The 21,716-nt window shown below is 33.7% G+C and overlaps 4 protein-coding genes across 9 annotated transcripts; 1 reads left to right on the top strand and 3 right to left on the bottom strand.

Annotated features, from left to right (window-relative positions):
* Nucleotides 1-6,897: 6,897 nt before the first annotated feature.
* On the top strand, nucleotides 6,898-8,396 carry LOC107645184 (uncharacterized). Its single transcript, XM_016349152.3, has one exon. The coding sequence runs from the start codon at nucleotides 7,328-7,330 to the stop codon at nucleotides 8,246-8,248; it is 921 nt and encodes a 306-aa protein (XP_016204638.1). The 5' UTR covers nucleotides 6,898-7,327; the 3' UTR covers nucleotides 8,249-8,396.
* A 453-nt stretch (nucleotides 8,397-8,849) lies between these two features.
* Nucleotides 8,850-9,661, bottom strand: LOC107645186 (spindle pole body-associated protein). Its single transcript, XM_088492164.1, has 3 exons — nucleotides 9,364-9,661; nucleotides 9,158-9,299; nucleotides 8,850-9,073 (listed from the first exon to the last, which is right to left on the bottom strand). The coding sequence occupies exons 1-3, from the start codon at nucleotides 9,603-9,605 to the stop codon at nucleotides 8,990-8,992; spliced, it is 468 nt and encodes a 155-aa protein (XP_088348290.1). The 5' UTR covers nucleotides 9,606-9,661; the 3' UTR covers nucleotides 8,850-8,989.
* A 515-nt stretch (nucleotides 9,662-10,176) lies between these two features.
* Nucleotides 10,177-14,677, bottom strand: LOC107646206 (F-box protein SKIP17). 6 transcript variants are annotated; one of them, XR_015886184.1, is made up of 14 exons: nucleotides 14,244-14,677; nucleotides 13,929-14,104; nucleotides 13,364-13,537; nucleotides 13,167-13,277; nucleotides 12,776-12,861; nucleotides 12,578-12,699; nucleotides 12,227-12,282; nucleotides 12,048-12,120; nucleotides 11,907-11,969; nucleotides 11,758-11,822; nucleotides 11,438-11,512; nucleotides 11,155-11,337; nucleotides 10,554-10,595; nucleotides 10,177-10,447 (listed from the first exon to the last, which is right to left on the bottom strand). XR_015886184.1 is itself a non-coding variant. In XM_088492022.1 (12 exons), the coding sequence occupies exons 1-12, from the start codon at nucleotides 14,526-14,528 to the stop codon at nucleotides 11,322-11,324; spliced, it is 1,302 nt and encodes a 433-aa protein (XP_088348148.1). In that variant the 5' UTR covers nucleotides 14,529-14,677; the 3' UTR covers nucleotides 10,976-11,321. The 6 variants fall into 6 exon arrangements, 2 of the variants coding, with proteins under 2 accessions (XP_088348148.1, XP_016205895.3); XR_015886182.1 differs by having other exon boundaries at nucleotides 12,227-12,291; XR_015886183.1 differs by having other exon boundaries at nucleotides 10,540-10,595; nucleotides 12,227-12,291.
* A 4,190-nt stretch (nucleotides 14,678-18,867) lies between these two features.
* LOC107645183 (uncharacterized) lies at nucleotides 18,868-21,686 on the bottom strand. The gene is made up of 2 exons (XM_016349151.3): nucleotides 20,770-21,686; nucleotides 18,868-19,504 (listed from the first exon to the last, which is right to left on the bottom strand). The coding sequence occupies exons 1-2, from the start codon at nucleotides 21,631-21,633 to the stop codon at nucleotides 19,088-19,090; spliced, it is 1,281 nt and encodes a 426-aa protein (XP_016204637.1). The 5' UTR covers nucleotides 21,634-21,686; the 3' UTR covers nucleotides 18,868-19,087.
* Nucleotides 21,687-21,716: the final 30 nt, after the last annotated feature.

Below are 21,716 nucleotides of genomic sequence, written 5' to 3' on the forward strand. Positions count from 1 at the left end.
AAATAAAATTTTCTTAATTTGTGTGAGCATATATTGAATAGTTTTGAATATATATAATAGTACTGGTTTATTTAATTTTATCATTCATGCCAAGATAAACTTTCATTGGGTATCTTTTCCTCAAAATTATTTAAAGATGAAAATAATTGAAGGAATAGGGTAAGTAAAAAATCAAAGTATAGAAAAACACGTTTAGAACCCTTTACTTCAAATTGTAGATCAACTTTGACATATGAACCGCACATTTTTCATCTAGAAATCAATAAACTAATAGTAGCCATAATTGAAATAATAAAAAATCAGCTCAAATTCAATTTAAAATTATTTTATTTAATATTTATTATTAAAATAATTATACAATTTTAAATATAAGAGATATATAATTATAAATATTATAGATATAAAATTATAAATATTATATTAGATAAAATAACTTTAGATATTATCTTTTTAATATTATATATAATATTAAAAAAATAATATTTATATATAATGCACGTAGAACTTTTTCGATTTCTGTTAATCTTCATTGAGACGCCCACGAACTTTTATTGTGGTTGATGTTATTTAATATGACCAACTATTATATTTGAAAGTAAACTGCCAAGATCGCGTTTGAATAAATAATTTAAATAAATTAAAAAAATAAAATATAAAATTTTTTATTAATAATAATTTATAAATAAATTATTTTATGTTTAAATTTTTAATTATAAAAATATTTTAAAGTTATAGTATTTAAAGAAATGATTCAAAAAATATAATTTTTTATACAAAAAAATAGATATTAAAATAACAATAATAACAAATACCTTCCAATAAAATTTTAATTCACAATCATCCTGATGACAATGCTAAAAAATTATTGTGTAGTTAGTGTTTAGTATTTAATTATGTATGATATGATAGGTGTAAAAATAGAAAATAAATGTAAAATATATGTCATGTATTTTTTTTGTTCTTCCTCTTTCATGGAGACGAGAACTTGCTGTAACAATTATAAAAAAAATAGCAAGTTATATATATAAAAATAAAATCACATGTGAAAAATAGAATTAAAATTGAGATTTCATACCACACATAATATTAAATACAAATTTAATAATAAAAATAGAGTGATAGAATGATAAAAAAAAATACATGGAATAAAGGACATATGCTTCAGGTAATTTAGATGGAACATCGTGTGAAAATGATAGTGAAAAGACAGTAAACATTACGTGAAGATCGCGGTGGAAGATCACTATTTTCAGTAAAAATAGAAAATAATTTTTATAAAACTTTCTTTTCTTTTGAAGACAATTTTTTTTAAATAGAATTGATAAAATAACTCATTAAAAAAGAGAAAAGTCATATTTTTATATTTTTTTAAAAATTTTGAATTAACATATATTACATACACATATTCATAAAATAATAAATTATTATTAATTATAAGCTTTCTCACTTTTTGTTTTATTTTCCTTCTAGCTATTTTGTTTTTATTTTTTTGTCAAGCTTTTCAACTATTTGTTATCTTGTTAACTTATGAGTGATGTGGAATGAAATTTGCTAAGTGATCTTGCAAACTCTAAATTTGAATCATTTTAATTGTTTTTATAATTGGTGTTTGGGCTTATTAAGAGTCACCCAAATAGGCTATATATTTTTTTTGTATTGAAAAGAACTGTCCAAATGCCTTTTTATTATCCTGAGCCAGTTTTATTACATCTAAGTCCTAAAATTTTTCTATAACCCAATTTTATATTTTGGTAAAATTCTTGTAACCCAATTACATTAGGAAGGATTGGTACAAAAAATAAACTAGATTTTTGGTCGGATTTTAAATAGCCCAATTACATTATATTTTTGTTAGTTTGCAAATTTGAATATTTTTTTTCTTTAGACTAAACCCTTGAACTTTATTCAAATCCAACAGTCTATCGTCCTTAAATACAAATTTTTTTTTGTACTTAGACAGTTAAACAACGTTATTTCATATGAACTTAAAAGCAATGTTTCCATGATTTTGTTCTTAAAAATACGATTATCTTTTCTTGGACACATTCACATAAACCACATCTAGCAATTGTAATAGCTAGTGACTGACAAATTCTCAGTTGATTGATTCATATCCTAATTCATAACTGACATCACCATATATATATATATATATATATTAAGTAGCATTAAAACACATTTTGACTCTTTTGTCTAAATTCAAGAGCATCTTAACTTCTTTCAAATCAACTTGGGTTGGTCAAGTGATCAGCTCACTCATCCGCTTAAGCAAGTGTCGGGGTTCGAATTCCACCTTGTGCATACAGCAATCCATTGGCCAGGACAGACCCTTAAATAGAGCTCCGATCCGTGACGGATTAGTTCTTAACCTATCGGGTTGGGGGATACCGTGGGCAACAAAAAAAAAACTTCTTTCAAATTGCAATAGTGGTTTACATATATTACATACACATATTCATGAAATAATAAATTATTATTAATAAGAGGCTTGGTTACTTTTTGTTTTATTTTTCTTCTAGTTATTTTGTTTTTATTTTTTTGGTCATGCTTTTCAGCTATTTGTTATCTTCTTAACTTATGGGTGATGTGAAATAAGATTTAGTTTGGCTAAATTTTTTAAATAAGTTCTTTTGAAAAAGGAGTTTAAAATATAAGAGCTTTTATTAATAACAACTTTTAAATAAGTTATTTTGTGTTTGAAAAGTTATTATAGAAGTCCTTGTTTTAAAGTTGTGCATTAAATAGGAGTGATAAAATAGCTTTTGAAAATAGGAGAAGTCACATTTTTTAACTTTTTCAAAAACTCTTAAATAACTTTTTGAAAAGTTAAAAGTTTATCTAAAAAATTATACCAAACACTATTAATATAACCTTTTATAAGTCAAAAGCTAAAAAAAAAAGTAGCTTTTAAAATTTTTTAAATAAACCCTAAGTGCTCTTACAAATCCTATATTTAAATAATTTTAATTGTTTTTATAATTTGTGTTTGGGTTTATTTGGAGTCACCCAAATAGGTTTATATTTTTTCTGGTATTAAAAAATCAGCCCAAATGTCTCTTTATTACCCTTAGTCAATTTTATTACATCTAAATCTTAAGATTCTCCAATAATCCAATTTTGGTTTTTTGGTAAAACACCTATTACCCAATTGCATTAAAAAGGATTGGTATTAAAAACAAACTAGATTTTGGGCCGGATTTCAAATAGCCCAATTAATGTCTTATTGGTATAACCAAAACTACTACTTTAAGCAATATATATATATAAGGTAAACAAATAAGAGAAAAAATCGAAAGATTTTAGTAAAAAAATTTAATCTAATAAACTTTTTTTAGAATTGGTGGTTTAAAATTATGATATCAAATTTAATTATTATGATTAAATTTTAAGATTTTAGTTATTATGATATCAGACATGTTGATATTTAGAAATTTTTAAGATCAACTCCATCTTGAGTGACCTCACACATTTTGTTTAACCAATGATTTTTATAATAAATTGTATGTACATTTATATTATGCTTATAAAAAATATATATTATTACTACGTGCACATGAGTACATCTCGTCTCAAGTTTTATTGTATTAATTTTTTCTTTTTCAGGATATTTTTTATGTTGATAAATTCTTTTCTAGATCATTGACTTCTCCAACTGTGTCTGACTAGTACACACGTAAATACGCGCAATGATAGTAACTTAAGTGCAAAGAATAAATAAATATGATAATGTTATCTGCGTATCGTAGCAAGACTTTAGATGGTTTTTTTTTTATTAACAACAAAAATACAAAAAATTAACACAAATAATTAGAATCACTTAGTAATAAATAAGATACTTTATTAGGTAAATTATTATTGATCACAGAAAAATATTTGGATAAAGCGATTATTTTTTTAACTTATCTTTCGTTATATTAGTCATTCGAAATATATATATATTAAGGTAAAATTTCACGTACAGTTATTTTTATGTAAATTTAATAAGAAAAAATATATAGAACCAATTCCAAATCAGTTAAGAATGGAATAACTTAATTAATTATAAATATAATAATTAATTTTATTTATTTATGATCTAAAATATTGATTATTAAATATTTCACCACATTTAAATTAGGAGGAGATACGTTTAGTATCATTGCAACGTGAATCACAAAAACTGATTCTATTAGCCTCCGTCTCTTCACCTTCCTTCTCTCTCTAAATGCCTAAAACATGATAAATCAAAAAATAGATTCAGAACCATCCAATTTACAAAGAAAAAAAAACATCATAATACCTAGTATAAACATCATCCACATAAAAATTCTGAATTCACCCAAAGACATTTAGCTGATTTTTTACTAAAACCATCTTGATTTCCTAGTATTATTGATTTAATAATTGAAAATTATTAAATAATTTAATATGTTCAACTAAATTGTCATCTAAGAATTTTTAACTATTAACTTTAAATAAAGGCAACTACATATAAATTTCCATCGTACGTAAAAAAAACAACCCATAGACATTGCATTAAAGCCAGAATTTCATAGACCACTTCATATAGCTTATGTGATCTTGAGAATAACCAATTGCTACTTGAGATGTTTGAATAGAATCCGTCTCTACATTTAAAACTTAGTTACCTGAAATGAATCTTACAATCCAATATCCATTATAGTCTCGAACTACTCCTCTATATTTCTCATACTGCAAATGTGGAAAGTAGCTACCAATTACCATCAACATTAAGTTAGCCGATTTCAGGAGATTTTCATAACACAGTCGAAACTCGAAAGTCTACCAGTACAAAAAGGATACTTAGTTCCACTGATAAATTTTTCTGTTAAGATGTGATATTTGATTCAGAGTTATGATTTTTCACTTAATTTTATGAGTAATTTTTATTTTTCTTTGTCTCAATTTTACTCCTCGAGGCAATGATCTCCCTCCACTTTGGCTTAGTATAAAGACTCGATATGTAACGACAAAACGACAAAATAATGAAGGATAATATGGGTTCAATTCAAAAGGGTTATATGTTATGTATGTCTGAACATATCTCGTGAAAATTGGAAACATGCACATGATATGTTCAATTGTTTAGGTTAATGTTGCCTTTTATTTAATTTAATTGTTGACGAATACATTGGATGATTGAGAACTTTCATCATATCATATAGAGGGTTTGGTTGATCAGTCACCTCAATCTCAATCTTCGTAATTAGTTCTCAAATCCATCCAATAATCCATGAAAAATAAACCATAAACCTATCATTATTAAACATTGTTGTTAAGAGCAATTGAGGTATTTACACCACTTATATTTTCATTACAAACAAGGGTTAGGGAACAAAACAACAAAACGTCATCATATCATATGTATGTACAAAAAAAGTTATTAGTCCATTACAGCAACATAAATATTTTTAGTTTGAATTTAATTTTTATGAGTTACTAACATAAAAGATTTTACATAAATAATTAATCTTATATTATCATATTAATTTTCAAATATATTACTTACAAGATCATATGAATACATAAATTTAATTAGATGATTGTATAAAATATTTTATACTATTAATATATTAAAATTATTTTTATCTTTTACAAATGGAAAAGTCATTGGAATACAAAATTACAAATGCATGATTCTTATTCCTTTGTCAGCTGGCAATTTCTCTCGTGTGACCACATTCCTTCCTAAAACTAAAATGACATTCATATGAAATTAAAACTACCCCGTGGTACACTCTTTTGACTTGTTAAATTCTCTTTGTAGGATGGACAATTGATTATTGAATTATTCATATAATTAGAAAATTATAATTTTTTGTTTTCTTCTATTGACTTATTAATTTGTCAGTCATGGATTCATTCCCTACATTCTTTGTCTTTATCCATAATAAACGAGCAAATCTGAGATTCAAATTGGTCTCATATGACAAAATATCTTATTAGTTAAGCTCTCAGTAACATTTGTGATATCTTAAAAGATTAAAGAAAAAGGTGGTTAGTTTCTTGAAGAAGGAACCAAGATTTGTTTAAATTTCATGGGCAAAATTAGCACTTTAGTTTAACCTCCTCCTAATAACTCAATCTAAAAATCTTGGTTATAACTATGGACAAAATCAAATCAATTTTGATGGTTTAAAGTTTAAACACAATTATATTGCCCCGGCCAATTATTTTTGTGGGGTTGGACAACAATCATCCTTTATGAACCGTATGCTTAGATCTCAATTAATGTTTCAATTCAGAAGGAGCCCACTTAATTAATAGCTTCCCAGTTCCCTCTCTCACTTGCTAACAGTATGTTCATTAATTGCTTTGAAAAAATTATATCGGTCTAACTTGAAATGTAGACGCTTATAATTTTTAATTAGTTTTAATATTATTACAACCAATTTCCCTTAGAATTGATCATGTAAAGGAAAATTGATGGTTTTTAATATGCAAAAGAATGTGATGGATGATCATATATTACATTCATTTCTCATCATTTTACCGCAATTATTTTTCAACATTTTATTTTAACCAATACTATCTGCCTCTCTGTAGGAGGACATACTTATAATTTTCATAATAAAAATACTATTTGTACATTAAAATTAATTATTAAAATAAATCATTAATATATTTATATATAAATACATGGATTGTTTAATTTATTTTTAATATATATTTATATTCCAACATATATTTCATATTAGTAACTGATTTTAGTGTACATTTAACATGGTTATTTTTGAAAATTACTTTGCATAATTCTTTCATTAAAAAAGAGAAAAGAAAAGAAAAATTCTTTATTAAAGAAATGACAATATCTGCAACAAAGCAAATACATATACCAACTCCAAGTGATTTGATATTTATATTATAGATTAGACCAACTCTCACAATCTCACTGCCCTGTTTTTCTCAAACACTTTGTCCATTCTTTCCCCATCCATGTGCTTAAAGCAACTTCTCTTTACTTACCCTTTCCCTGTCTTTTATGTTCATTCCAAATTTCAAATCAAACATTTTTGTGATTACTCCTGTTAGCCTTAGCAGTTAGCACATAATTGATAGATATAGTTATATAGCAAATTTCACTCGCTCACAGTCACTTTTTCCGTTTCTTTTCTCCTCTTTTTCTATTCTTTTCTGAAGAAACAAGAGACCCCTGATGAAAAGGAACCTTTTTTCAACTGATTCTCAAATATTGTAGCCATGGCTACTTTTAGACAGATCCTTCTGTTTATATTATGATCCAAAAAAGTCACCTTTTTTCAGCAGATATACTTGTTCAGGTAATTTTGTGGCGGCTGCTGCTGCTGCTGTCGGTGGTGGTGCCTTGATGATGAAGGATTTTCCTTCTTGTTTTGGAGAGAATGGTGTTCAGGTAGCAGATGCATCATCATCCTCCTCCTCTTCAATCACAACAACAAGAGCATCACAGAATGTGGTTACTTGTGTCTATCAGTGCAAGCTAAGAGGATTTTCTTGCTTGATCATCAGTCTCTCATGGAGCAAGAATCTCATGGGTCAAGGCTTCACTGTTGGAATAGATGAGATGAACAATCGTCAAAGCCTCTGCAAGGTTGATATAAAACCATGGCTCTTCTCAAAGAGAAAAGGGTCCAAGAATTTGGATGTTGAATCTAGCAGAATACACATAATTTGGGACTTGAGCTCTGCTAAATTTGGTTCAGGGCCAGAACCATTGGAAGGGTTCTATGTAGCTGTTTTGTTCGACAAAGAAATGGTGTTGCTCCTAGGTGATCTCAAAAAGGAAGCATGCAAGAAGGTTAACAGTGACTATGTTCATTATGTTAATGAAGCCATTTTCATTGCAAAGAGAGAACACATATTTGGCAAGAGATTCTACAGTTGCAAGGCTCAGTTTTGTGACAAGGGTCAAGTTCATGATGTTAGGATTGAGTGTGACGCAACAATAGGTGTTAACAATAAAAACAGTGAGCCTTGTCTTGTGATTAGGATTGATAGCAAGACAGTGATGCAGGTGAAGCAACTCAAGTGGAAGTTCAGAGGGAACCACACCATTTTGGTGGATGGTTTAGCAGTGGAAGTGTTTTGGGATTTGCATAATTGGCTCTTTGGAAATGCTTTGGGGAATGCAGTGTTCATGTTCAGAACATGCATTTCAAGTACTGAGAAGGGGAAATCATCAGTTTCAGATCCTAGTGTTTTGTCTCAACAGTTAAGGGAGTCACAGTTACAATTCTCTCTCATTTTGTATGCTTGGAAGAATGAGTAGACAATAGGGGACTTGATAATAAGCAAGAAAGGATGTTACTATTCTTGAGGGTTATACTGATATTGCTAGCCACAATTTTCAACAAACATGTGATCATACAGTTTTCTCTCCTTTTTCTTGTGCTTTATATATAATTTGCGGCTTTTTAAAGTTCAGAATATTGATTTACATAGAGAACTTCTGTTTCTAAATTTTGGTTGGGCATGAAAAGAAAAAGGTTTCAATGCTTGCTTTCCAATTCTACTTTGAATAGTCACCTAAACATGCTGCATGAGGTTTGAATAATCAATAATAAAGCAAAGACAAATACTGAGTACTGAGAAGTGAGTGCAAGAAAGTAGAAACAGAATCTGCTCATATTCCTAACTCTGACATGTTTAAATAAAAATCAGTAGGATAGACTTTGACTCAGTAGTACAATTACTTTCCTTCTGATAATGCGGTGCACTGAAGAAAGAAGGTGCTATTAAATTATGTTTCTATGTACAAAACTTGGATGTATTTAATTTATTGAAATTTTTTGGTGGTAGGGGGTTGGTTTTGGTTTGAGTCTTAATTCTTTAGTCATTAGCCTTAGATATTGATTTGGAAAACTTAAATATATGAAAAATAATTTCTCTTGCTAGCAAATTCTCATATATGTTGGTAACCCATGGTTACATATATTCATACAGAAATTAACGTTACAATCTCTAAGCCAATTCACCTAATTTGAATGAACGTTTTATTTTAAACAGAAAATCACTGCTTCTTGGTACGACCATATGTGTCTTCAACACCATTTGTAACTCTTTCTCTTCGCTCAGCAATCATTTCTGAATATGCCTGACCCAACACCAAACATATTTAACCTCTCTATCCCTAATTTTGAAAAAACAAGAGTATTTAGGGTTTGAGATGATAGCTGACCTTGGGGTAAGAATAGAGGAAGATGAACCACCATGCGAGTATTAGTGATGATACGAGCGAAGTAACTAGCACTGAATGCGAAATTAACCAGCTAATAGCAATAACTGAAACTCCTGTTAGGGTTATTGTCCAAGGTTGACACCTACACAAGACATACGTATAAAAATACGATTGTTGTGTGGAAAGGGAAAGAGTTTTGGAGTTACCAAGAAGGTTTGGTGTCCCAGACGGAGTCGTATTCGAGGGAGAGTTGATTCAGGTAACCATCCATGTCATCCACAGCACCATTTTCTTCCAAGAACAATGCTTCTTTTTTTGACTCGCTGGGATTCACACCAAACGCCGTAACCCCTTTCGTTCTCCAATTCATTTGTGTTTCGATTGAGCTACGTGGGAATCCGGACACAGGAACCGCCATCAGAGGCAGTGTTAGTCTCACTCCCATCATTTTTGCCGCTCAATACACTTATTAATTATTATCTGCTCCCTCTTATATGTTTATATAATTATATCTGATTAATGATTTTAAGTTTTAACCTCACATTTTTCTGCGGCTACGGTTTCTTAGCCTTTTTCCTTATGTATATATATTTTATTTATTCTTGGGTATCCACTACCCATTACTGCTCATAAGAGAGCTTTAAGCTTCAACGTTAGTTGCCTTTGGTTTTACACTTCTACCGTTCTCCTTTGTTCAACTTCATTTTTCGCTCTTTTTTAAGAGAAGGGGTTGTGATTTCATAATTCATATTAATGCCTAAATTGTCTGTTAGCAGTATCACAATAAACTATAGTAATTAGTAAATAGTAAGTTTAGCTAGTACGTTCCAAATTGCATCACCAAGACTAGACCCGAATGAGTTGCTATGAATAATGTTTCCCTTTTCTTAACTACTAATTCGGTGAATGATTTCATTGATTTGCATAATATATTGTTCCTTTTCTTTTATTTATTTTTCTGATTCAGTAAATGATAATGGACTATAAATACTCTAGATTAAAAATGGTGATCTCCAACATGATGTATCGAACTACCGAAAATGAAAATTTCACTATCATGTGATTCCGAAAATTGCGTGTTTTTAACCAATCTGCATACAACTCAAAATTTTCAAAGGGAGCAAGGAAGAAATGACATCAATTTGAACTGTGTATCAAGACAAATATGGAGGGCTCCAACTACATAAAAGATCCCTTTCGGGTTCACAAAAAGTAGAATACATCTCTTCCGAAAAAATAAAATAAATCCATCGTACTGATGCTTAATGAAAACAACCTTCTATAGGGGAGCTGAGGAAGAGAACAGAAAAACAATTAGGGAAAAGAAAAATCTAACAGTAATGAACTTCAACAAGAAAATGTCAATGAAAGTTCGAAGTTACCGGTCCACAGTTACCTGGTATCCATAGTACCATTTTCATCTTCCTCTATTGCTCCCCTAGTACACAAAATTCAGAATGCAAAACACGAATGCTATGATTAGAGGCGAGAGTTAAACAAAGCATCTCTCACAAACAGTGCAAGCAACAACATAACTAAACTCCAAATGAGAAATGCTAGAGGCCAACACCTTTTATCAATATTAGCCAACCGTTTGGAGTTTGGACCAACACTTTAGTTTTATTATTTTATACTATTAGGAATTACAGTTTAGGGTTTAGAATTTAAAATTCTCTTTGTTGGCCAAGTGTTGACAAAAAAATGATAACTTTTGTTGGTCATATAGTATTTGCTCATCAAATTGGCTCCGTTCTTGTGGCGGCAAAACAGCTATCTCGGATATCCAACATTGGATATGAAAAACAGACTAGATGCAACTTGTCATGTAAGCTATTGCATTCGCCAAAATATATTATATCTATTCCTTCATAAGCTTTCAAAATAGTAAGATCATAAGCTAAACAATCACTGTAAATTTTTTACTAATATAAAAATTCAATTGATTGCTTTCAACATGGTCCATCATGCGCGAGTGTGCACATACAAAAAGAGAGTACCTAGTTCACCAAATTGTCGTCCTTATATCAATGCGATAAAATGTGATCCGTTGCAGGGCCAGAAGGTCGATGCCATCGGGACTTTCTTTAAAAAATACCATAGCTAGCATTATTACTATTTTAGCTGCTCAATGGTGATGGAGGACTTCTCTCACTATTCACCAGTATCAGGGGTCTCTGTTGCTGAGAAACAATCAAGAAATATGAGACTTGGCAACTATGGAAGTAAAAACAAAAGGTCTCTCAACCTGAGGTAAATACTCAAACTTGAAAAGTGTATAACCTTCTGTCTGATGGATAATCAACCATCAAACGCATCCAAGGCCTTGTATCCAAAACCTCCTTGACCGGCATAATACTGCAAAATAGAGCAGAACTTTATGATTGAATATATAATCACAGCTTTTTTTAAAAGAAAGTTTACGTTATGTGACCTTAAGGTCGGGCGAAACCATAAAATCAGCCACCGATGCAATGACCAGGTTAGCCAGCCTATATTACACCCCTTTGGCCCTTCCCGGACCCTGCGTAATGTGGGATGCTTGTGCACCAGCTGCCCTTGAAGAAAGTTTAAGGAACACATTGACAAATTATAAGCATTACCTAGAGCTGTAGCACATATGCTGCCGGTCAGTCCTTAATCCTAAGCCTTCCCTGTTGGATATGTCCTATTTAAGAGAAAGAATATTGAATTAAAATTTCAAATTTTAGAAGAAACTTATCTGTAGTGTAAAATATTTCTATCTACTCACGAGATGAACAAGTGATTTGAAATTGCCTGCAATGATTGCTGTCAACAATCTAGCAACTTCCATCTGCACATTAAACATTAGCATTTCTGGAAGAAATGAAGAATGGTTTGCAAAAGAAGGGAATGAAATTACAACACTCACCTCTTTGAGATGCATGCAATCCCTCAAATTTAAGAACTCAAGAAAATTCCCACCTTTGCTATTTCCAAGGTTTCTGAGAAATAAAGTTTTTAGCTTTTCAAATAAATATTCAAAGGAGACAATCAGAATCTGAGGTGCTATTATCGAAGTCTTGTAAAAAAAAAAAAAAAAAAACTGACCTCAAGAAGCTTCCCGTGATTGAAACGGATCTTGAAAAGTCAAGATATTTCAGTTTCTGAAACCCCTGCACATGCAGTTTGTGATTAATAACTCTTTGAATACAGTGTTTTGCTTTTACTTTTATTAAACTACATTTCAGAGAACTATTAGCCAAATTAGGAAATAAACAGTGGCTCCAAATCTCATACCCTCACTTTCACTACTGCCATCTCAATGCACATTCGTATTAACAAGATACCTTATACCTACATGAATTAACGGAAAGTTCCAATAGATGCACAATTCATGAATGTCTGAAGCAAGAGGTTTGAAATAGGACATTGGAAATAGAGAATTTCCTGACAACATACCTTAACCAATATGCGAACTTTATAATCATGTATCCTAATGCCTCTAAGAGATAAAGAAGTTAGATGTGGGCAACCAGCTACTAGATGTGAACAGGTTTGGATATTCAGAATTTTATTACGACCTATAATTAAAAAAAGATCAGCAAAGAGGCCAAAAAAAGTCCAATATGGCAAACTATAACTGAACAAGTGACTTACCAGTTGTTGAAGCTGCAAAAGCAAAACGCTCTATTAAGTGGCAGTTTGCACTCACTGAACTTAAGATACGCCCCAGTTCAACATCTCTAGAAGATATTAATATATAAGTACAAGTTATAAACAAATTAATGGAAAATATGTGAAGTCACATATAATGGCAAAAATCAAGCACCTACAAGTTGAGATAATTAATTAAAAAAAAAAAATCTAAACCAAAGTTTAAAGGAACCAAAAAATAAATACATTATCATAAAAACAAGTCAGAACTCCCAATCTAATAATTGAAGACGGTATTTAAATAATGTTTTGTTCTAATTCATATCCACTAGCAATCTGAAAATTGTTTATAAAGAAAAGAAGTGACAGATTGAGAGGTGGAAAAATAACTTACAGCCCTACAATTTCCAGATCAAGGAGAGAAGGACATACTGACAATGTCTCAACAAGTGACGGTGAATCCATCTGTCCAATATTATACAAGTGTAGCTTTCTCAAAAGGGCCCTGAAGAAAGAAAACTCAATTAAGATCCCATTTAAATTTTAAACAAGTCACCCAAACACACTAACCATTAAAATCCATGAACATACCCCAGAGCACCACCATCTGCATTTAAAGGGTTTAAACAGCATCTTGTAAGATGGCATGAATCCTTCTGTGACCTCTTATGACCACATGAATAACATTTTCTGGGAGTATCAGAAAGTGGCTGACATGATCCGGATGAAGTAGTAGCATCAGGGACAACACCAAGCATGAGAGACCTTTTTGAAGGAAGGAAAAAGATAGACGAAAGAAGTAATCAGGAAAAATTAACGATGTTGTCATGCATGTTCAAGAAGCTCACAGAAGTTGAAATGGATGCCGTTATTCATTTTTTCACCGCAATAAAAGAACTAATTAAATCTAAATAAAAAACAGTACACTTGAAACTACAAAATCTTGAAATTACTTAACCATGCAATTATAAGGATAAACAATTTAGATCAAGGATTCTGCAATACATATTATCGAACAAGTCATTGATTAAAATGTGTACACAACGCAGAAGTGGCACACCTTCCAAACAATTCAACTTATAATAGATACGCAAGCAATATTGTGTTTTGGTTTAAGGTGATTCAACTTATCATGGAAAGGGTCAGTACTCAGTACCTTAGTGCCTTTCCAGCTCGGTGTATGATAGTGGCGACTAGTGCATCGTTCACCTTTGGAACAGGTGTTCTCAAATCAATATGTGAATAGCAGAAAGGATCTTTAGCCCAGTTTCTAAACAACTTACAAGTAGCTGCTGCATGGCACAGGCTACTTTTATCGACCAATGAGAAGACCTAAACATTGCCACATAAAAATCAGAATTCAGCATCAAAGAAGCATAATAATCACGTTATATACGCACGGCAACAAAACTGATATAATGGATTAAGTAAATACGAACAATTACATAAAAAGTTGTGAAGAATAAGTAACCTTGATGGTGAGGTCAGGGGGGAGGGGCCAGGTGAGGGAGTTGTGAACAGAAGCGCGGTTTCTGTAGGAGTGTTTGGCGACTTCGAGGAGGATGGAACCCATGGTGGAGGCGCGGTCGACGAGGTGGTCGGCGTCAGAGAAGGAGGCGGAGGACTGGAGGAGGCGATCGAGAGAGAGGGAGAGGGAAAGAGCGAGCGAAGGGAGGTCGGAGAAGGCGAGGAAGTCGTGGAGGACGTGGTCGACGTGGTTGTCATCGTTGTCGTTGTTGTGGAAGCGGGAATCCATATATTTGCAGGTGGTGGGTGCTACTGGTTATTGTGATTCTCACGCTCACTCAGACTCCAGAGTGTAAAGGAGAGTTTTTTTTTTGTCGGTGGATTGGACAACCCGATCTTAGGTAGCCCAATAGATTGGACAAAGGAGAGCTGTTTTGTACTCACTCACTCTGTCAGTCACTCTAATATGCGTTGGGAGATTGAGCTTGGGCCAGAGCATACTATCCCACCCCCACCAATTCTGAATTTCTGATAAGTAGTCTATTATGTTGTCAGCTAATTATTTTTAAAATATAAAAAGTAAATCCTAAATCCTAAATCCTAATCCCTAAATCGTGAAAATTCATTCAAGAAAGAGTTTTAAAACTCCACCAATGTAAATTAAAGATAATTATGTTATTCTTTTAGATTTTTTAATAATTTTTATTTAATTAATCATACGAAAAATGTAACTAGCACTACACCTGATTTTCGTTTCTCAAAACAAATTCTAATTATTTAACTTAGAAATTCATACACTAGACGAATCGAAAAACTGCATATATCAATATAGAATTTCACAAAAAAAAAGTGACTATTCATTAAAGACTAACAACATTCAGAAATTAACCCTGCTATAACCATGGTGAACTAAAATTTGTTCATGGATGAACAAGAATTTACATTAATAAAAACTAAAACTTGTACAATCATCTCTTGGATAATTCATATCTGGTGCATTGTAAAGAGTGGAGTTTGACTGAATCGATGATCCGGAGTCTAAAAGGTTCAACTACAACAGACATAATTAATTGTATATTAGCAAAATGAACAATTGAATTTTTAACTAATTAAAAACAAGTCAATTTTACCTCGCTTTGAGATGTCTTTTTCTTTTTCTTCATGGCATTTCAGATCTTTTTTTCCAGGTTTGATCCAAGTCTGTTCTTGGGCCGACCTCTTGTTTTGACACGTGGTGAGCTTTGAAAGTCATTCACATTACTTAATGTCGCTTCTTTGTGGGTTAATAAACTTTTTCCTTTGCTTCTCTCTTGATATTCTTTCATCTCCGCCATGACCTTGTCAAATACTCGGTGCAGAATTTCGGTCAACTCTTCAGACTCGGATGCAAATTCACATATATTGTGCGACCGAAACACTAATTCGTCAAATCTTTTACTTTTTGGCTCCAGTAGAGGTTCATCTTGGCTGCTCTTGATGTGTGTATGCCTCCTCTTTATGTTCTTGCTCCAGCATTCCAATATGTATTTCGGTGCCACGTTATCCACTCGCTCAAAGCTTAGGACGCTTAGGGAATGGCGGCACAATATGCCCCTAGACTCAAACAGCAAGCAATGACACTTTACATCTCATGATACTGCGTCGTAGGTGACGTCAAACTTGTTGAATGTGGAGTTGCAAACATGCTCTATGACTTCATATGTTGTGCAACCTAGGGTGGAATGCATTGATCTTGTAATACAGTTCACTTTACCTCTGAATTGAGCTTGAACTTCCCTGAACTTCTCATGGGTATATACATGCTGAAACTGTGCCTCTATTGCTGTTTTTTTGCGCACGGTATCACGGTGTGAAAATCTGCAGCATCGAATTCTCTCTCTGCTTGCTAGGCAATTGTCGTATTGCTTCACGAATTGTCTCAAGGAGCTAGTCCGTGTGATGAACTTGTTGAAAAATAAATGCATGCTCTCGCTCCTTTGTGTGCTTTTCATCACAGCCCAAAAGTGGTGATCCAAGTAAACTGGAATCCATATATGTCGATCCTCGTATAGCTCTGTAAAACAAACCGAACCCATAAGGTGTGATGAACCGAAAACAGTGCATGCTTTGGGAAAAAAAAGATATGAGCATGAAAATAATTCGAATTGAAATCTCAATTACCTGAAAATCACTTGTTGCCTCCGAGGCCGTACTTTCTGAGGAAATCGATCCAGTTTCTGTCAAATGCTTCTTTTGTATACGAGTTTCAAATAACATGGCTCATCTCTTATTCAATTTCGTTGTGTCCCTTGTAGCCATTTAATTTGTTTGGGATCTTCTTCATAATGTGCCAGATGCACCAGCGGTGAATTGTTGTTGGCATGCACAGCTCAATTGCCCTTTGAATCGATGAGCATTGATCGGTAAGAATACCTTTTGATGCCTTCCCTCCCATGCAACGTAGCCAACACTCAAATAGCCATTTGAATGATTGGATGTCCTCATTTTTCATCAGTGCGCATCCAAGAAGTGTCGACTGGCCGTGGTGATTCACGCCCACAAAAGAACCTAAAACCAAATTGTACCTGCATAAATAACAAGCAGACGGTGGTGAACCGAAATATCTACACGCACTGAACATAAAAAATATATTTGAATGAACTGCCTGTTTGTGTTATAGGTGGTGTCAAATGAAACGACGTCTCCGAAATAATCAAATGCAGCCCTGCTTCTTGCATCAGCCCAGAATGCATGTTTAATGCAGTGATCGCCTTCAAGGTTGAGCTCAAAGAAGAAATTTTAGTTCTTCTCTTTTATTCTTACTAGGTACTTCCCAAATTCTTTGGCATCGTCTTCTTCGGAAATATTCCATACTTCCCTTGTGATGTAATTCCTCACATCTTTTTCAATAAAACCTAGTTTACGATGGCTGCCAGCTGCTGCCACAAATGATTGGTAAGTTTTGCTCGGTCTGATTCCAGCTTCCTCGTGGGTTTCGATGGTGCGACACAAACATGTTAAGCTCCCTGTGTTGTTTGAGCATCTCAGCCTGGTTTGGACAACAAGGATGTGAGTGATTCAAAACAACTTTGAAATTGTCCAAAGACCAACATCCTTCATTATGTGTACGTAAATTTTGGTCGGACAATTTAACCCAGCTGAAGGGTTTGTCTTCAAAGTTGGAGATATCTTGGATTTCCATCTCCCCTTTCTGGTGCATACAATTAGTTGATTCTTAATCTTGTCTCCGTCCCGAGTCGTGTTCCTTATTTTTGTAGAAAAATTGACAAGTTTGGAATAATGTTTGTAGAACTTTCCAGTTTTTTCTAGTGTCTTGAAAACCATTCCCACCTTTGGGACAAATTTTTCATCCACAACACAGCTGGTCTGCACGGTGAAACCGAAATCTTAATTATGGTGAACTGAAATCTTAATTATGGTGAAAGAATTATATAGTGCTTAAAGAACAAAATAGAATATATTCGTCTAATTTTTTTTACTCCTTTCTGCATACCGAACTGAACACATGCATATGGTGAATCAACTCTTTAGTACTTACCGAACCGAAAAGTTACTCACAGTTACATATTATTAATTCAATTCAATTCAATTCAGATATAGATCACCTCAGTCCATTCAATTCACTTCAAATAAAATTAGCAATTTCATTCCATTTAATTAGATTCAAAATTCAATAATCCAAACCTCATCAAATTGATACGTATCGGAAGAATTATCCAAATCGCACTCATTCAACTGATTTGAAGTTGATTCATTCATTGTTTCAATTCAGAAGTGCAGATCGAAGAAGAAAACGAAGAAGAAGATGAACGACGAAGCTAATTACGTTGAAGTCAATCCAGATCCATAATGCAAAGAAGAAAAACGCGAATAGAGGATAACAACGAATTTAATTAGGTTGAAGAAGAAGAAGGAGAACAGGAAGAAGAAGAAGAACAAGAACAGAAGAAGAACGCGAAGAGAGAAGAAGAAGGTACTTGGATTACGTTATATGGGAATGTTTACGTTGAGAAAGGTTGATCACGCAAAAGAAGGATTACGTTATATACGTTATATGAGGCGCGTGTAAAACAAACGAGTGCGTAGGTGGAGGAAAACGCATGGAGTGGAAGGTACTTGGATACTATCTATGTAATTTTTACATGGATGTAGAGCTTTTCTGTTCATTTTAAAGACTTGCATTTAGAAACTTATGATATATTTCGGAGAGATAAGTTACGTTATCAAACTGTTTTACTATTGTAACTCTAGTCAGTCTAATCTTCGCGAGCCGAAACTAATAGATATTTATATACATACTTATACATGCCTCTTATTCTTATTTTTCCTTCAAACTTCTGATTATCTACTTTTCTTTCGACGCGCTTATGTATATTATCGAGTGCGAACGATTGACGAATTGTCTTCTATTTAAGTTAACTTAACTCCTTTGACAGGCTTCTAGTATAATATATAAATATTTATATCCCAATTGTGTCATAGCATCAAACCATCAATAAATTATGACTTAAGTATAAAACAATGGACAAGAGTGTTATAATCACTAATTACCATTTTATATCTCACTAAATATTTAATATTTATTTTGTGTTAATTATGTAAATTTCACAATTTGCTCGTATGCTCCGTTTTCTAACATAGTCAACCATAACGTTGCCGCCGAGACAACAGTAGGAAAAACTAGTGTAAATTTACAAGATCAACATTTTACATGTTTTCTGTTGCCATTTTCACAGATGCAACCCTTTATAGTTTATACAATCTCAGATTTAGAATCAGAAACAGATAATACATCATATTGCCTGCATAACTTGAAAATATGATGTCATTTAAGGGTAAAAAAATTAACTAGCTATCTCTTGGAGCAGGCATTATCCTAAGTCTCTCCTCAGATGCTTGATTGGTTCCCCCACTAAATCTCTCCTCTGCTAGTAGTGACTGCAAATCACTACCATTTGCCAAGCTGTTAAACTCAACAGCTTTAGATGGCATTGTTGGGTATCGACGTTGGCAAAATGTCATTAGCCTCTTAATTGATTGCAAGTACTTGCGAGTAGTCTCATCATTCATAATGTGAGCAACACTGTTGGTGTAGATCTTTTCACGAGCAGACCTTTCGTGGATACCAACCATAGTAACACCAATAGGCCAAGGTGCATTCCCGATGGCCAGCTTGATGTAATGGTCCATTGCAGCCAGATAATCTCGCTTCATGCAGCAATCAACCACAATCATTAATGCCTGTCGGATGTCATCAGGAAGAACCTGAAAATTGCATGGAACCCAACACAATTTATCAGCTTATTGCTTCAATGTGCTTACATTACTGAACATACTATGCAAACAAGAAAAATTTATCCTTAAAACCATAAAATTTACTACTTGAAACAATAAACATTAAACATTCAACGAGTGTATATAATTATATTCAGTAAATCCTCTAACACGCCAACTCTCTTGTTGTGTCCCCCTCCCAACAACAAAACATTCTAGGACTGTGTTTCAGTATCTTCCTATATACTGACTAAAAGACCAAGGCAGAAAATCATACTTAAGAGGTAAAAAGCAGAAAGTAGAAACTAGCAACGACTGTGATTGCCGTTTCAGAACTAATATTGTCATTAGCAGGTAAAAATCATACAGGACGAAGCATAAGCTAATATGTACATCTAAATTATGACCAGTACAATTTCCAGCACATGCTCAATAATTAAGACAGAGGAGAGGGGTATATCAACTAGCCATGATTGTCCTTGTTGTTTCTGATCACCAATTTTAACAACAAAGCTTTCTCCTATGGAAGAGTTGGCACTTGGCAACATGTATCAATTGAAGCCATTAGGATCTATCATAAATGCAAAACCAAGTCAAAATGCTCCCCAACTGAATCAGATAGACTCCATGAACAAACTCAGCAGAGAAACTAAATTTTGTCCTACTAGATGGGGTTAGCCACAGACGACGCCACAATACCTATCATAAATCTTGTGTGTTTAAACAAATTATATCTAAAGTTCTTTAAATAATTTCTCATATATTTTCTTAGGTTTCTCTCTTCCTGTACTTACAGTACTACCCTTCATTTGATCCACTCTCCTAAGCCTGAGCATTCTTCAAAACCTAACACAAGATTCTCACTTCTCCCTCTCCGATGATGTCCATACCACTCATCATAAACAAACTTATAATAGTAGATATGCAGACATGGACTATTCAAGCTCCATTCTAACAAGCAATCCAAATATGTCTATTTAGACATGCAGGCATGAAGTAATCAAATTCAGAGTGTGCTCACTTTACAGATTTGCGAACTATGGTTTGATCAAACATACAATTCCATTTTTTCCCTCCAATCCTACTTCAATGCTAGAAAATCATACCATCATGCGTACTATTTTCATTATCGAAGTCACAATCACCCTACAAATCATTCGACACTGATCTTCAAATTTTAACTTCCACATCACTGTTTTCCTTTGAATAATTTCAATTAGAGAATAACAAGACCAACGAGCGTGTGAAAAATTCACCTTCTTCCTGCAGAACTTGAACAGCGGGTTGAGGTACCGCGCGCACTGCTTGAACGTGGCGACCATGGACTTCCCTTTCGCCGTTCGCCTCTCGGCCTCCGGCATCTCCTGCAGCTCTTGCTTCCACTCGTTCAGCAGCTTCTTGAAGAAAACCAAAATCTTATCCTCCTCGCACAGCTCCTCAAAATTCGCTTTCATCCGCTTCGAATCGGAGTCCTTGTCGCCTTCCATGCCACTGGACCCTTCACTCAAATCGTCATCTCCAGCACCACCTTCCCTGTCCTCGGAAGCGCCGTCCTCCGCCTTCTGCCTCTTCCTCTCGCCCAGCATCCCCGTCTTCTGACGCTTTCTCAGCTCTGCAATATCGCGCAGGAAATCATTGGTCTGCCCTTCCGTCATGTCGCTATCGACTTCAAACAAACCAGCTTTCAGCACGTACTTCAGGCGATCCAGCCTGGCATCGTCGTCTTCGCCGAACAGCGTCACCGGCTGCTTGAGGAACCGGAGGCGGCGGATGACCTCCTGTTTTGAGAGGACGAGCTTGTCGATGTTCTGCTCCTCGGTGAGGGAGGTTCCCGCGGCTAAGGAAGAGGCAGAACCGGGGAGCTTGGATGTACCACCGGTGGAAGACGATGCGGCGGCAGCGGAGGCTGAGCCGGAGGTGGAGGACGCATTGTTGTTGTTGCTATTGGTGGTGGCGTTGTCGTGGCGATTGGATTTGGCTTCCAACTCACGCTTCTCTTGCTCGCGGAGCTTCTGGATCTCCTTCTGTTGGATCTCGGAGCGCTTGAAGACTCTCTTTCCGCCGGTGACCTCGGCGAGGGATTGGCGCTTCTTGAGGAGCTCTTGCTTGAGGAGATCCATTTGGGATTCTAGGGTTTTGGCGGTCGACGACGGATATGATGTGTTTGTAACTTGAAAAAAAAATAAAAAATAAAAACAATTGG

The sequence above is a fragment of the Arachis ipaensis genome, chromosome B6 (assembly GCF_059453495.1).
Source record: "Arachis ipaensis isolate K30076 ecotype BB chromosome B6, ASM5945349v1, whole genome shotgun sequence".
NCBI classification, from domain to species: domain Eukaryota; kingdom Viridiplantae; phylum Streptophyta; class Magnoliopsida; order Fabales; family Fabaceae; genus Arachis; species Arachis ipaensis.